General features: G+C 36.7%; 2 protein-coding genes across 2 annotated transcripts; one reads left to right on the top strand and one right to left on the bottom strand.

The window, feature by feature from the left end:
• Positions 1-672: 672 nt before the first annotated feature.
• Positions 673-1,122, top strand: LOC139900604 (uncharacterized mitochondrial protein AtMg00810-like). The gene has a single exon (XM_071883368.1). It carries the CDS (start codon positions 673-675, stop codon positions 1,120-1,122), a length of 450 nt encoding a protein of 149 aa, XP_071739469.1.
• A 9,971-nt stretch (positions 1,123-11,093) lies between these two features.
• On the bottom strand, positions 11,094-12,962 carry LOC139900603 (uncharacterized). Its single transcript, XM_071883367.1, has 2 exons — positions 12,161-12,962; positions 11,094-12,073 (listed from the first exon to the last, which is right to left on the bottom strand). The coding sequence occupies exons 1-2, from the start codon at positions 12,960-12,962 to the stop codon at positions 11,094-11,096; spliced, it is 1,782 nt and encodes a 593-aa protein (XP_071739468.1).
• Positions 12,963-13,380: the final 418 nt, after the last annotated feature.

Genomic DNA, 13,380 nt, shown 5'->3' with positions numbered 1-13,380 from the left:
CAACCGACCTTAAACATATTAAGGATCATCAAATAGAAAAAGTCATAGGGGATATACACACTAGAACTACAAGATCACAAATCTTTAATCTAGTTGCAAACTATGCATTCATCTCCTAAGTAGAACTCAAAAACATCAAGGAAGCTTTATTAGATGAGAGTAGGGTAGAAGCCATGCAAGAAAAATTAAATCAATTCCAAAGGAGTGATGTATGGGATTTGTTTTCCTTACCAAGTGAGCAAAATATCATAGGAACCAAATGGGTATATAGGAACAAACTAGATGAAGATGGGAAGGCTGTTAGAAACAAAGCTAGGTTAGGCGCACAAGGGTATAGCCAACAAGAAGTAATCAATTATGATGAAACATTTGCTCCCGTATCTTGACTAGAATCCATTAGAATACTTCTTGCATATGCATGTGATAAAAACTTAAAACTATATCAAATGGATGTCAAAAGTGCTTTTCTAAATGTGTCACAAATGAAGAAGTATTTGTGTCACAAGTCATAACCTCCGGGGTTTGAAGATTTTGAAAAACCATATCATGATGGGTAAACTCAAGTTCTTTCTCGGACTCCAAATTAGGCAACTATAAGATGGAACATTCATCAATCAACAAAAGTATATTCACGATATGCTCAAAAAGTTTGAAATGGAAAACTCAAAGCCAATGGCCACTCCTATGGCCACCAATGTCATGCTCACTCTTGAAGGGGAAGGAGATTCATTCGATAGCACCAAGTATAGAGAAATGATTGGATCTCTTCTATATTTAACGACAAGCCGACCGGATATTATGTATAGCATGTTCTTGTGTGTAAGATTCCAAGAGAATCTAAAAATGTCTCACGTGGTAGAGGTCAAACAAATCTTTAGATACTTGAAAGGAACCATGCATCTTGGTCTATGGTATCCAAAGTTCACGGGTGTTGACATTATGTGCTTTATGGATTCCGACTATGGAGGATTGTTGATTGATCAAAAGAGCACAAGTGGTGTATGTGCATTTGTTGGGCTTTGTCGAACATCATGGTTTTCGAAGAAACAAACATCCGTTACACTATCTACTACCGAAGCGGAATATGTTGCCGTGGAAAGAGCATGTGCAAAAGTGCTATGAATGAAACAAACCATCATTGACTACGGTATCTGATATGTCCGAATCGGACGGTTTATTTATGCGGAGTCGTTAGGTCGCAAAACGTCAATTCAGGATATCAACAGAAGAAGTTGATTGTTTAATTTATATATGCTAGGCCTAAATCTATTATTCCTTCCTAAGGGTTAGCAAGGGAAAATATGACCTAGGGACGTTCCTTGAGTGGTCGAATTTAAAACGGAGCTTATTCAGATAATTTAGTAATTAAGATTGGGTTTGTACACAATTTAGTATCCAAGACTAGTGGCCAAGTACACCTTGTGTAAAGAGGCAGGATCCTTTTGGTCCCAATAAATTGGCGACTGTTCAGAAAATCCAACAACCAAGTCTAACCGGTTTATTCTAGACACCACTTTATCAGGAATATCAAATTATGTAAAGGCAATAGTTAGGTTGATTTGATTTATAATTGTATTTAGAATATTGAAGCAATATAATAAAAATAAGCTAGCTAGCATGCAACAGCTAAGGACAGAGAAGACGTGGTTCACCATGATATAAGATAACGTAGTGTCGGGATGATTGCGAGACACTCATTGGATAGATATACCTTAGTGTAAACACTAGATTCCCTACTAATTGATTTCTCAATTAGCATGTCACGAGGAACCAGGCTATCGTGATTCTGATCGGATGGAATATGCTCAACTCCCGACGCTTTATCCGGTTTAAGGATATAAGCGGCCCATCTTGGATGCAATGCATACCTTGAGCGCACGAATAAAGTAGCATAGCCATATATATATATATATATATATATATATATATATATATATATATATATATATATATATATATATATATATATATATATATATATATATATATATATATATAATATCCAACTTTTCTTAACACCTTAGTGTATAACCTAAGTGAGTGGTTATGATTGTATATGTCAATGGTTTGGTAAAATCTAAGGGTTTGTAGACAAATTAGAACCTCTGATAGTTCTCAGTCATCCTTAAAGATTTATAAGCTTAGTTTGTATTGTAGTGCATTAAATTCTCATTTATGATTTAAACCAGCCCTTACTTAAATCTACCCAATAAATCCCTTAGTTACCCACCATGTACTATACTTATAGTAGTTCCATAGCTTCTAACCTTGACCATGCTCAAGTGGTCCTATAGTACATCAACACTGTACTCTATTGTTGGACAGTATTTCCTCGATTCTTAAACTCTTGACCAATGTCTTGATCTGGTCCTACGATAATTCCCCATGTACTTTATAGTATTTCCGATGGGTTCATACCTTGACCAATGTATAAACACAGATAATTAATTACCTTATAACTGTCGACTTTATAAAATTTTTTAATCACGTTTATTGGTGGAAGGACGATAATAACGAGGTTTAATATCATAGACAGAAAGCGAGTATGAAATGATAATAATCCCTAACTAACATTATTAAATCATGGCAAACAATCAAGCAATTACTCACACATCATGGCAACAAGCATTTCTAATATTAATAAATCACAAAGATCAAACTAGAATATTATAATAAATTAATAAAAGAAAGGATAGATATTACCGAATAATGTCGGCAGAATAACACTTGTATTTCTTCATAATATCCAAAGCGTTACAATGCTTGATAACTTCTACTACTAACTACATACTAATCTCCTATTGATCACTAGAGAGCGACAATAGAGAGATAATTATTTTCCTAATCCCTGTACTTTTCTCTCTCTAGAATATAGAGAGAGAAAGTATAGAGAGAACTAATCTCTTACTGATCACTAGAGAGCGACAATAGAGAGATATTTTAGAGAAAGAAGTGAAGAAGGTGTGTGTTGAAATGGTGGGATGAAGCCCCAATTTATAGAAAATGCTTGGTGGCAAAGTTGTAAATAATTTTCTAAAAAACCCCTGGCAAGTGGTACGGCAGGTAGGATTTTTTGCTGAAAAATGGCCGGCAAACGGCTGGCAGGCCGTTTATCATACTGGCAAGCCATTTCGGCAGGCCATTATTCAAGTCCGTTTGCCAGGGCAAGCTGTTTTTGATGCCCGTATGCTGGTAGGCCATTTTCCCTTATGGCAGGCTGTATGGCAAGCCGTTTGCTGGATCGTAACTTGTCTTTCACCGTGTTCGCTCTAGAATCTTCGTTTTAGCTCCGTTTCTAACAATTCTTGCGCCCACGCGTTCGTAATTAAATATCCTACAACATGAGATTAAGTAAATAAACTTTTTCGAAAAATTATAAGATAAGTCATTTAAACGCGAGTTAATCGTCTTAGCCGATTTTGCTCGTTTTCATCCATTTTTAGTGATTCTTGAAACATAGCCTTAGTAATGACATAATCTACCAAATGAAGCAAATAAATGCTTATTTAGATGATAAAGTCAATTACTTTATCATAAATGGGGTTAATATCGGGGGTAAAAACATGACTTTTTAGCCGATATCAAATATCCCACACTTAGACTTTGCTTATCCTGAAGGAAACCTTTCTTTTATTTTGAGTTCAAGGATGCTTATGAGATTTCTGTTCTATTATTCAAGTGACTTGTTATTTATTATAAGAGAAAAATCAGACAAACCGTCTTCTAAAAGGTTAGAAACTATCTCTGCAAGCATGAGGGGTGGTTACATGACATTGGCTTCCTTTCACGGGTCACTCAAATCACTCAAGTATTTAGGGTTCCCTATCAATCTATGAAATGAATTCGCTCATAGCCAGTCATGTTGCAAGTATTGTCATAGGCTTGACTAAGAATCAAATCTCCACCGGTTAGATAAGGACGGTAGGGATCTTCTCCCTAATCATTCTTTCAAGATGAAGAGCGAGTTTAAAGGTTGGTTTGTGGAGAAAAGCGAAGGTTTTGATATGGCAAAAAGGGTAATTTTCGAATCATTGAAATTTAGATATTCGATAGATTTCGGTTTCAATGCGGATATACTTTTTCTAGGAAAGATGATACTCTATTTTTATTGAAGAGTTCCTTTAGAGGGTGCTGATTTTCAGCGAAGACTTTGCTTCTTTTCTGCAATCCTCATGGGTTACAATCTTCATTTTCTTCGGTGATCTATGCTCTTATTCGAAGACTTTTCTCTTCTCTTTATTGGAGACTTTACTCATTCTGCCCAGAGAGAAAGGTATTTCACCAGAAATAGGTCTTTTTGACCTATCAAAAATAGTCTGGAATTTCAGAATTTTTTGACAAGTGTTTGAAGTAAACTCGGTCGATCTATCTCTTTGAATTTATAGATATTGAAAATGAGAAAGGAATGAGGGTGGAAAGGGTAACGTATTTGATAGTGAATTTGGGGGTGAGTATTTTCTGATTCATCAACTCTTTGGTGTTGGTCGGTTTAAATGCGTGGAGTGGAAATGGAAACGAATGGTTTTTGTCTTCTCTATTCAGAATGATTTCGGAAGGAGTATCGCACCTACACCACGTATGGCGCTTACTAACCATTGGCATAGAAATATATGTCAAGGTCAAGTTCTAACTCTAAATGCTAACATCGGCACTCTCAACGGAAAAGATAGTGAAGCATTAAAATTGAATGCTTATTGGGCTCTTTTTGGGGTGCCTCACAACAATTATATCGGGTCGATAATGCTTAGTCATGCAATGCTCTTTTAGAGAATCGGTTCATCCTTAAGAAGATTTATGTCCTCATTTGTCTTAATTTTAGAACAAACACGCTTGATTTTCGAAAGTACTTTTTCAGAAAGTATCATTTAGTCAAAAGTTTTGAAAAATTTACGTTGAGGACAAAGAATCTAAATAGTAGGTATACTCGAAAACCTTAGTAAAATTTTAAGTTAAGAACATTTTCCGAGCATCTCCTAGCTAATTACGGTGTACTACACCGCTATCCCACACTTAGAGGAACATTGTCCCTAATGTTCATTCTTAGATTTTAGGGATCTAAAATCCCACACTTAGAGTTTGAACATGTCAGAAAATGTATCTAAGCTCAATATTGGGTTGAAATCCCACACTTAGTGATAAGCTTAGGATAGGGTATACTTTAAGGATATAACGAATCAAAATAAATAGATGAAGAGAAATAAACGAATTACTCCCCTTGGGTGCGGCTGTGAGCTGAGGATCTGAAGGTAGACTGAGTTGGAACCATCTTCTGCTAGATTCGAATCGGTCTTCTTGAAGTGTACTCGAGCTCATTAGGGCGTTCTCATCCTCCATACAACATCCACTAATACTTGAAATGAAATAATCAACGAGTTTCCTTGTCGTTTCATCATTATTCAAAGAGTGTCCACCACAGGTATCAATAACTGTCTATTACTTGTAAAAATGGAAAAGATCAAACCTAGACAGGTGATTAAACTTTAGGCCATAGACTCACTGATTTGCATTTTGAAGAAAAATTTATTTAAAAACTTGGGGGGTTTCAAAATTAGGTTTTTGAAAATTCAACAAATCAATGTATGACTAAAAAGCTTAATCTCACACTTAAAGTGTTGACTGCCTTTAATTTTAAGACTTTTGAAATAATGTAGCAATTAATTCACTTAAGGCCAAGACAAATAGGAGAAGTGAACTTGTCCTAAGAAACGTTGAAAATTTTATTTTAAGTTTCACTTTTCACTTATTTGATTAACCTAATCATCCTAATATAACTACTACTAAAGCTATAGAATAATAAACACACGGGTTGCCTCCCGAGAAGCGCTTCTTTTTGTTCGAGTCACGAGCCTGACTCTAGCCTTAATTCTCAAGAAATATAGGTGGCTCCTTTGCATCCATCAGTAGACACAAGAGGTAATATTGGAACATACCGATGGGATTGAAGCGAACACAGAATAAGGTATGTCCAATGAGAGGAGAAGGTAGTTTGCAGTGAATGCTTTATTTAACTTGAGATATAACAAAGCTATCAACTTCTTTTACCTCCTTGATTGGAATGGGATGGTTAAAAGGGTCCTCATCACTCCATGATGTGTATGTCATTATGTATTTAAGTGATGGTTTATAGGGTAGACCTGATGCAAAACCCGTCTTTCTTCTTTGTGACTTTAGGTTGGTCGTAATGTTATACTCTAAGGATGGAGGTGGGACGATGTCCATTGACATCTCCAATGAAATGTCCCGTTCATATTTATTATAAATGTTCCATATTAATTGATTTCGTTGCGAGGTTTTGACCTCTATATGAGACGTTTTTCAAAGACTGCATTCATTTTTAAACCAACCATAACCATTATTTTATCAATAAAGGTTTTAAAAATATTACGTAGATTATCAAATAATGATAATCTAAAATATACTGTTTACACACGACCATTACATAATGGTTTACAATAGAAATATATTGCATCGACATATGTTTCTTGAATGCAGTTTTTACACAATATCATACAAACATGGACTCCAAATCTTGTCCTTATTTTAGTATGCAACAGCGGAAGCTCTTAGCATTCACCTGAGAATAAACATGCTTTAAACGTCAACAAAAATGTTAGTGAGTTATAGGTTTAACCTATATATATCAAATTGTAACAATAGACCACAAGATTTCATATTTCAATACACATCCCATACATAGAGATAAAAATCATTCATATGGTGAACACCTGGTAACCGACATTAACAAGATGCATATATAAGAAATCCCCATCATTCTGGGACATCCTTCGGATATGATATAAATTTCGAAGTACTAAAGCATCCGGTACTTTGGATGGGGTTTGTTAGGCCCAATAGATATATCTTTAGGATTCGCGTCAATTAGGGTATTTGTTCCCTAATTCTTAGATTACCAGACTTAATAAAAAGGGGCATATTCGATTTCGATAATTCAACCATAGAATGTATTTTCACGTACTTGTGTCTATTTTGTAAATCATTTATAAAACCTGCATGTATTCTCATCCCAAAAATATTAGATTTTAAAAGTGGGACTATAACTCACTTTCACAGATATTTCCTTTCTCAGAAATAAGACTTGGCCACGGATCGATTCACGAACTTATACAAATATGTACATATATATCAAAGTATGATCAAAATATAATTACAACCATTTTTATTATGTTTTAAAGATTTGAGTGTATTAAGTCAGCTGTCCTCGTTAGTAACCTACAACTAGTTGTCCACAGTTAGATGTACAGAAATAAATTGATATATATTATCTTGAATCAATCCACGACCCAGTGTATACACATCTCAGGCTAAATCACAACTCAAAGTATATATATTTTTGGAATCAACCTCAACCCTGTATAGCTAACTCCAATGATCAATCCTACATTATCTAATTACGGTTAATCAAGGATTGAGTGCAATGAGGGGGTATAATGGATGTCGATTATGGTTTTGGGACCTTATTGTCATATTTTGTTAAGTGCTAAACGATCAACAACCATGTCCCGGTCTTCATAAATTACCTTAACCAAATAATGATTTAGTCTCGGGCAAAGTCAAGAGAGAAATCAATATGGCTAGGGCAACCCTTCCAAAATCAACAACCTAAAATGAGAGGCCAAACTCCCTATTTATAGGTCTAGGAGTTACGCGGAAGTAAGAATATGCGGGCACTTAGGCATTCCGCACAAATACTGCGAGAAGCCTTCGCACTCTTTAATGTTCTGCGCAATCCTACCGCATTCACACCGCGGTTTATCTGTCTTGTGCGTTCACCTCTAAAAGGTCTTCCACACTAAAAATATACATATACATAAGTATGTATATGATCAAGCCCCCCCAGTTTATTGTGTTACATTTTCGCAGAAAAAGTAAGACAATAAACTCTTAAAAAAAAAAAATTGTAGTGTTTATGGAGTTCTTTTTCTTAAAAATCATTCGCATAGCTTACGCAGTGTCGCACATCACGTAAATGATCCATCCGCATTGCAGTTTTCCTGCTAACGGCTATATTTCTAGCCGTTGCAATCCCTTCGTATTTTAATAACCGTTGGATCATCATGATTATTCTTAAACAGCTATTTGCAATCGTGCAAGTATAAATAGAAAACATCACCACATATGTCCATTTTCACTTTCTCATACTATTTTCTCTCTCTAAAAAAGCATACTTACAATTTTCATCGCACTCAATCATCTTTCTGCGTTTTTCATTCTTACACTTAACCAAACCACATCCCTACTTTTATCATGTCTAAATCACGATCCCCAGCAACTTCCGGACCTTCAGTACATGACTTTAATTCGCTAATTACCGAAGAGTTGCTTGAGAAGATCAAACGTAACTATCCATTGCTTGATCAATTCGCACCTGTTGCACCTGCAACAGGTGTTACTGCAGACAATCCTCCAGAAGGATATATTACGATCTACGAAACCTCCCTATATTCAGGCAATCTGAGACTTCCTTTCACTAACTTTTTCTTATCCGCATGTCAGTTTTATGCGGTTGGTCCTGGCCAATTGCATCCAAATACGGTAGCTAAACTTATAGTGTTCGAGATGTACTGCAATGCCATAAACAGGCCACCTTCTGTAGATGTATTTCACAAATTCTCCTCCATCCTAACACATGATGCTAGCTGGTTTAGCTTCAAATGCCGCAATGGTGTCATGGATACACCAAAGGAAAATGTTGGCAAATGGCAACAATCTTACTTTTTCATAAAAAGAACCTCCCTCCGCAATTATAAAAAGATTAACACCTGGGTTAGCTCCTGCTCTGAAAACAGCAAGGATCGCGTTACGCTTGACGAGTATGAAACCGAGACCTTCTAACAGCTCGTCAATGCGCGTTTGCAAATTCGCCCATATGGGATCGTGCCTCTTTATGTAGGCAGAATTTCCACATATTGGCCCTGGGCAAACCAGCTTGGCATCTTCAAGGATGCAGATGACAATGGTATACACTTGTTTTTTATTTCAATTTGCATTTTGTTACTGCGTATTTTAATATATACGACTGTGCAATAATTATTATAACTTTCGCAGAGATCACCCTCGATCAAATTATACGCCAGAAGAACATTCAAGGCTGTACCTCATACCGTCGTTCATTGGAGAACGATGAAGTTATTGATGTTGAGGAACCGTTGATTAATGAGAACCAGATTGCGGAAATCCACGATAAGGGTAAACACAAAAGTTCTACCATTAACCCTACCACGTCAGGAAAGAAACGCGGAAAACAAGTCATTCAAGAAGATTCTGAAGAAGAAGAAGGTATGCAAAATATGTACCGCAATTACTTTATACATAATTCTTCTTTATTAATGCGATTGTAACGCATTCACACTGCGTTTTATGCATAACATTCATTATTGTAATTTTTTCGCAGAAACCATCGACCTTACTAAAGGTTCACAAGAAGGTGTGCAGTTTGATATCTCTCAGGATATTCCACACAATGTTTTCAGCAAAGAATTCACTCCAGCAAGCCCTATTATGTCAATAAAATTTGAAAATTTTCATGAGCACATAAACATCGATCGCGCAACAGCCGCAAATCAATTAAAGCAGCTTGCATCTGTGGTTCCTGCAGATGTTCGTGCAGAATTTCAGAAATTTGACGATGAGACCGTGGAAAGTGCACGCGTGTAAAATTTATATACTGCGTTATGCCTTCTTGTGGATGATGTCCCCTGCAGGGACAAGTTGGTGAATGAGCTTATGGCTCAAGAAAAAGCTTTAAAGCAAGCTGATAAGAAGATTGCGCGTCTAGAGAAGGAAAACGCAACACTAAAGAAAGATCTTGGATCTTCTCAAACCGCACTTCAATCCGCGGAAGCTCAAGTGACTACACTGACTACCGCACTTGAGTCCCAGCCGCAAGCTGAAGCTACAGATGAGCAATTTAAACAACTCGTCGCATATCTTCCCACCCTTAGCCATAAGATAATGGATTCCAAACCTGTATCGTAGAAATTTCAAGAGTACCTTAATGCGGCTAAACTCTTTGAACGTTGCAAATTTCTGTCTATAATTGAAAAATCTTATGGGATTGGTCCACCGTATCCAGAGGTCATCGACGAGGAAGTATGCGATATAGAGGTTGCGAAGTAGATTTATGATGAAACCAGTAAAGGTATCGAGTGTATTGACATTCCGGCGATCTCTGCGCTTAGCCAAAAAGAAAATGTTACCATGAAAGATATTATGGAACTTAATTTGTAATGATGTAGTTAATCTGCAATAATGATTGCGTGTATTTTTGTTTGTAACACTTGACCGCAGTCATATGCGGTTTTTAATAGAAAATGTTCATGTTAGTTGCAACTTTTAATTTTTATAGCGCTTTAAGTACTGTTTAATATTCATAACCACTAGCATTGTCCTTTGCATGTTCACTGTTTATTATTGTGCACATAATAAACAATTACTTTATGCGAAACAACCTGTATGCGCGTGCTAATCTACACATTATGAATCTTCTAAGTCCGCCGAAACGATCCTTAGGCATATAAATTTGGGTTTTTTGCGAAGCATCCAAGTACCGCTAAATCTAATACTTTGGGCAAAATTTCCAATATTTACCTTTTCGCATACACATTCCATATGTTTATTACCAAACACTAAGTGGGCTTTTCCATCACTTATTCAATTTTGAACTTTGCATCCTCATGTTGCTACTGATTTATAATTTTCGCATTTATGAGCATTATTTAATTTCGCATAACAGAGTTAATGCGGCTTCACAATGGCTAACATTATTTTGATGCAATCAACTGTATTCTTAGTTTCAACAGAATATTGCATAAAGTGGGCTTTTCCATCACTTTTATGCCATACCTTAATAACTTTCTTGTTTTATGCATCATAATTAACTTTACGTACAACAACATTATAAAAAAAATCAACACACTTTATTTATTTACATTTGATTGTTTTCAAACAACAATCAATAGGTGAAAACACTTGGCATTGTTACTTTTAAACAAGAATATGCAAATCACAATTCAGATGATCTAACATTTGCATTAAACCTTCTATGCGGAACTTCAAATATTCACATTTTAATATCACTCAATCACCATGACATTTGCGTTTGTTACCACCATATGGCCTTCTGTTCCCGCATTATCATTCAACATTACAGATGCACATAATGACTGTTGAACCGCAGATGTAACTGTTGCAATGCCATTGGTTGTTGCAAACTTTACCATCCCGTGAATTGGGGAGGAAACAATGCCCAGACTGCAAACAGCTGTGCGCCCCAAAAGAATGTTATAGCGCGAAACAGTATTCATCACATACAAACTCAATTGAGCTTTACTCGAAAGTTGTGCATTTTTCTCATCAACAACTTCAATTTCCAACTCCAACTGCCCTATAGGCCACGCAGACTCACCAGAAAAGCCTGACAAAGACATTGCGGTTGGGCTCAACTTGGATTGAACATCTTTTGGCAATTTGCGAAAACACTGGTTATACATAACATCAACACTACTACCAGTGTCTATGTGGACTTTCATCACTTGAATACCCAACTCCGCAATCTTGCATGATATAACAATTGGTTCCTCCAAAAATGCGCAATCATTTTCTGCCGCAAAAGTTATAGGCACAAGCTGCCAATTTTCATAGCTTTCCAATGGCTTTTGCTGTTGTGTATCACCATTAACAGTCACCATGTTTATAACTTGAATTTGCTGCAAAGTATCCTTTTTCCCAACCACCTTCGCACCCAAGTTTTTAACCGCGGGTGCTTTGCGTTCTTGTTGCACCACTGTGTTAACATTTGGCGTTTTTGGGGTAGCTGCCAATGCGGGCACAACCATCGCGTCAATGGAACTTGCTTCTTTGGTAATCAAAAGATGATTGAATTTTCCCTGTCCAACCCCGTCTGCGATTAACTCAACAAGGTCGCGACAACGATTTGTATCATGCCCATAGTCGTCATGAAAAATAAAAAATTTTGATTTGCCACGCCTATTATTATCACTCAACTGCGGTGGATCTGGAAATACTTTAGCAACACGCTCCTGCAAAAGGATCTCTTTTGGTGATTTTGTCAAAGTTTGAATTACCGCAAAGGAATCATTATTTCATTTACGCGTATAATTCCTGTCGCGATTATTATAACCTTGATTACCATCATCTCCCCCATTACGCTGTCGGTCGTTGCGCCAATTTCCACCATTATTTTTCCTTCTTTGCTGACCAGATCCGCGGTTATAATCGCGGTAACCATCCCCGTTACCATCACGGTATGTGTCATTATCATCACGCCAACTCCTATCCTTGCCCCAGCCGCAGTTTTGCATTATGTTACTGTCTTCACCACAGCGGATGTAATCATATGTTTCTTGCATATCTTTAGCAAAACTGTGCGGAACATCTCTGCGAAGACGCCGCACAAGAGTTGGGTGTTTCTGCGGATTTATTGCATGTACAAAACCAGAGATTTTTTTATCCTCATGGAGATTTGGAATTTTTTGACACTCATAAATGTATCTTGTCAGCAAACTTTCTAATGTCTCTTTAAAGCCTTGTTTGATGTCGTGGCACTCTATGTGGGTCTTTTTCTGCGATAACAAGTTTTGAAATTGCAAGAGAAATTTTTCTCTTAAATCAACAAAACCCGCAATGCTTCTTGCGTTTAGATTATGAAACCACTCACTCGCTAATCCCTGCAACACCATTGGGAAAACGCGGCACGCAATTGCTTCATCCCAGTTATACGTGCTAACCACTCCTTCAAATCTTTGCAAAAAATCATGTGGATCTGTTAACCCTGAATATACACCCAAAGTTGCTGGCACAATGGGTGGTGTAGTGATTGAGTAATCAGATATGTGCTCCACAAACTTATCTATCGCGAATGTTATTTCAGTTGCCTTTTTCGGCCGCACTTCCTTATTTTTCGCGCAATACTTCTCAATCATTTGCTGTATAACATCTGGATGCTCAAATTTATGTTGCATATCCCTTGGTGCCAATTTTTTGAACATATCCGCCAAAAATGTTTGCGCACTCTCCATTTTCGCAGCCTGAGATGTTCTCCTTCTTCATAATAACGCGGAACAGGCGCAGAAGGCCTTTTACGTTTCAATTTCACAATTTCTACCACTTCAGGATCACTTTCAGAATTTTCAGAATTATGTGAATTTGGCATTATAACTTTTGCGGTTTTTACTTTCTTTAAAAGCAACACTGGCGAACCAAAAGCTCTTTGATCTTGCTCTTCATCACGCACTCTTTCATCATGCTGGATGATTAACCTTTGCGTATTCGGTGATGATTCATTAAGTGGCCATTCAAAATTGTTTGGAATATGGAGGTCAAAACCTCTTTCATTTAATA

The sequence above is a fragment of the Rutidosis leptorrhynchoides genome, chromosome 3 (assembly GCF_046630445.1).
Source record: "Rutidosis leptorrhynchoides isolate AG116_Rl617_1_P2 chromosome 3, CSIRO_AGI_Rlap_v1, whole genome shotgun sequence".
Lineage (NCBI taxonomy): Eukaryota > Viridiplantae > Streptophyta > Magnoliopsida > Asterales > Asteraceae > Rutidosis > Rutidosis leptorrhynchoides.
The sequence above is the reverse complement of the archived record's forward strand: the minus strand, read 5'-3'. Positions and strand labels throughout refer to the sequence as shown.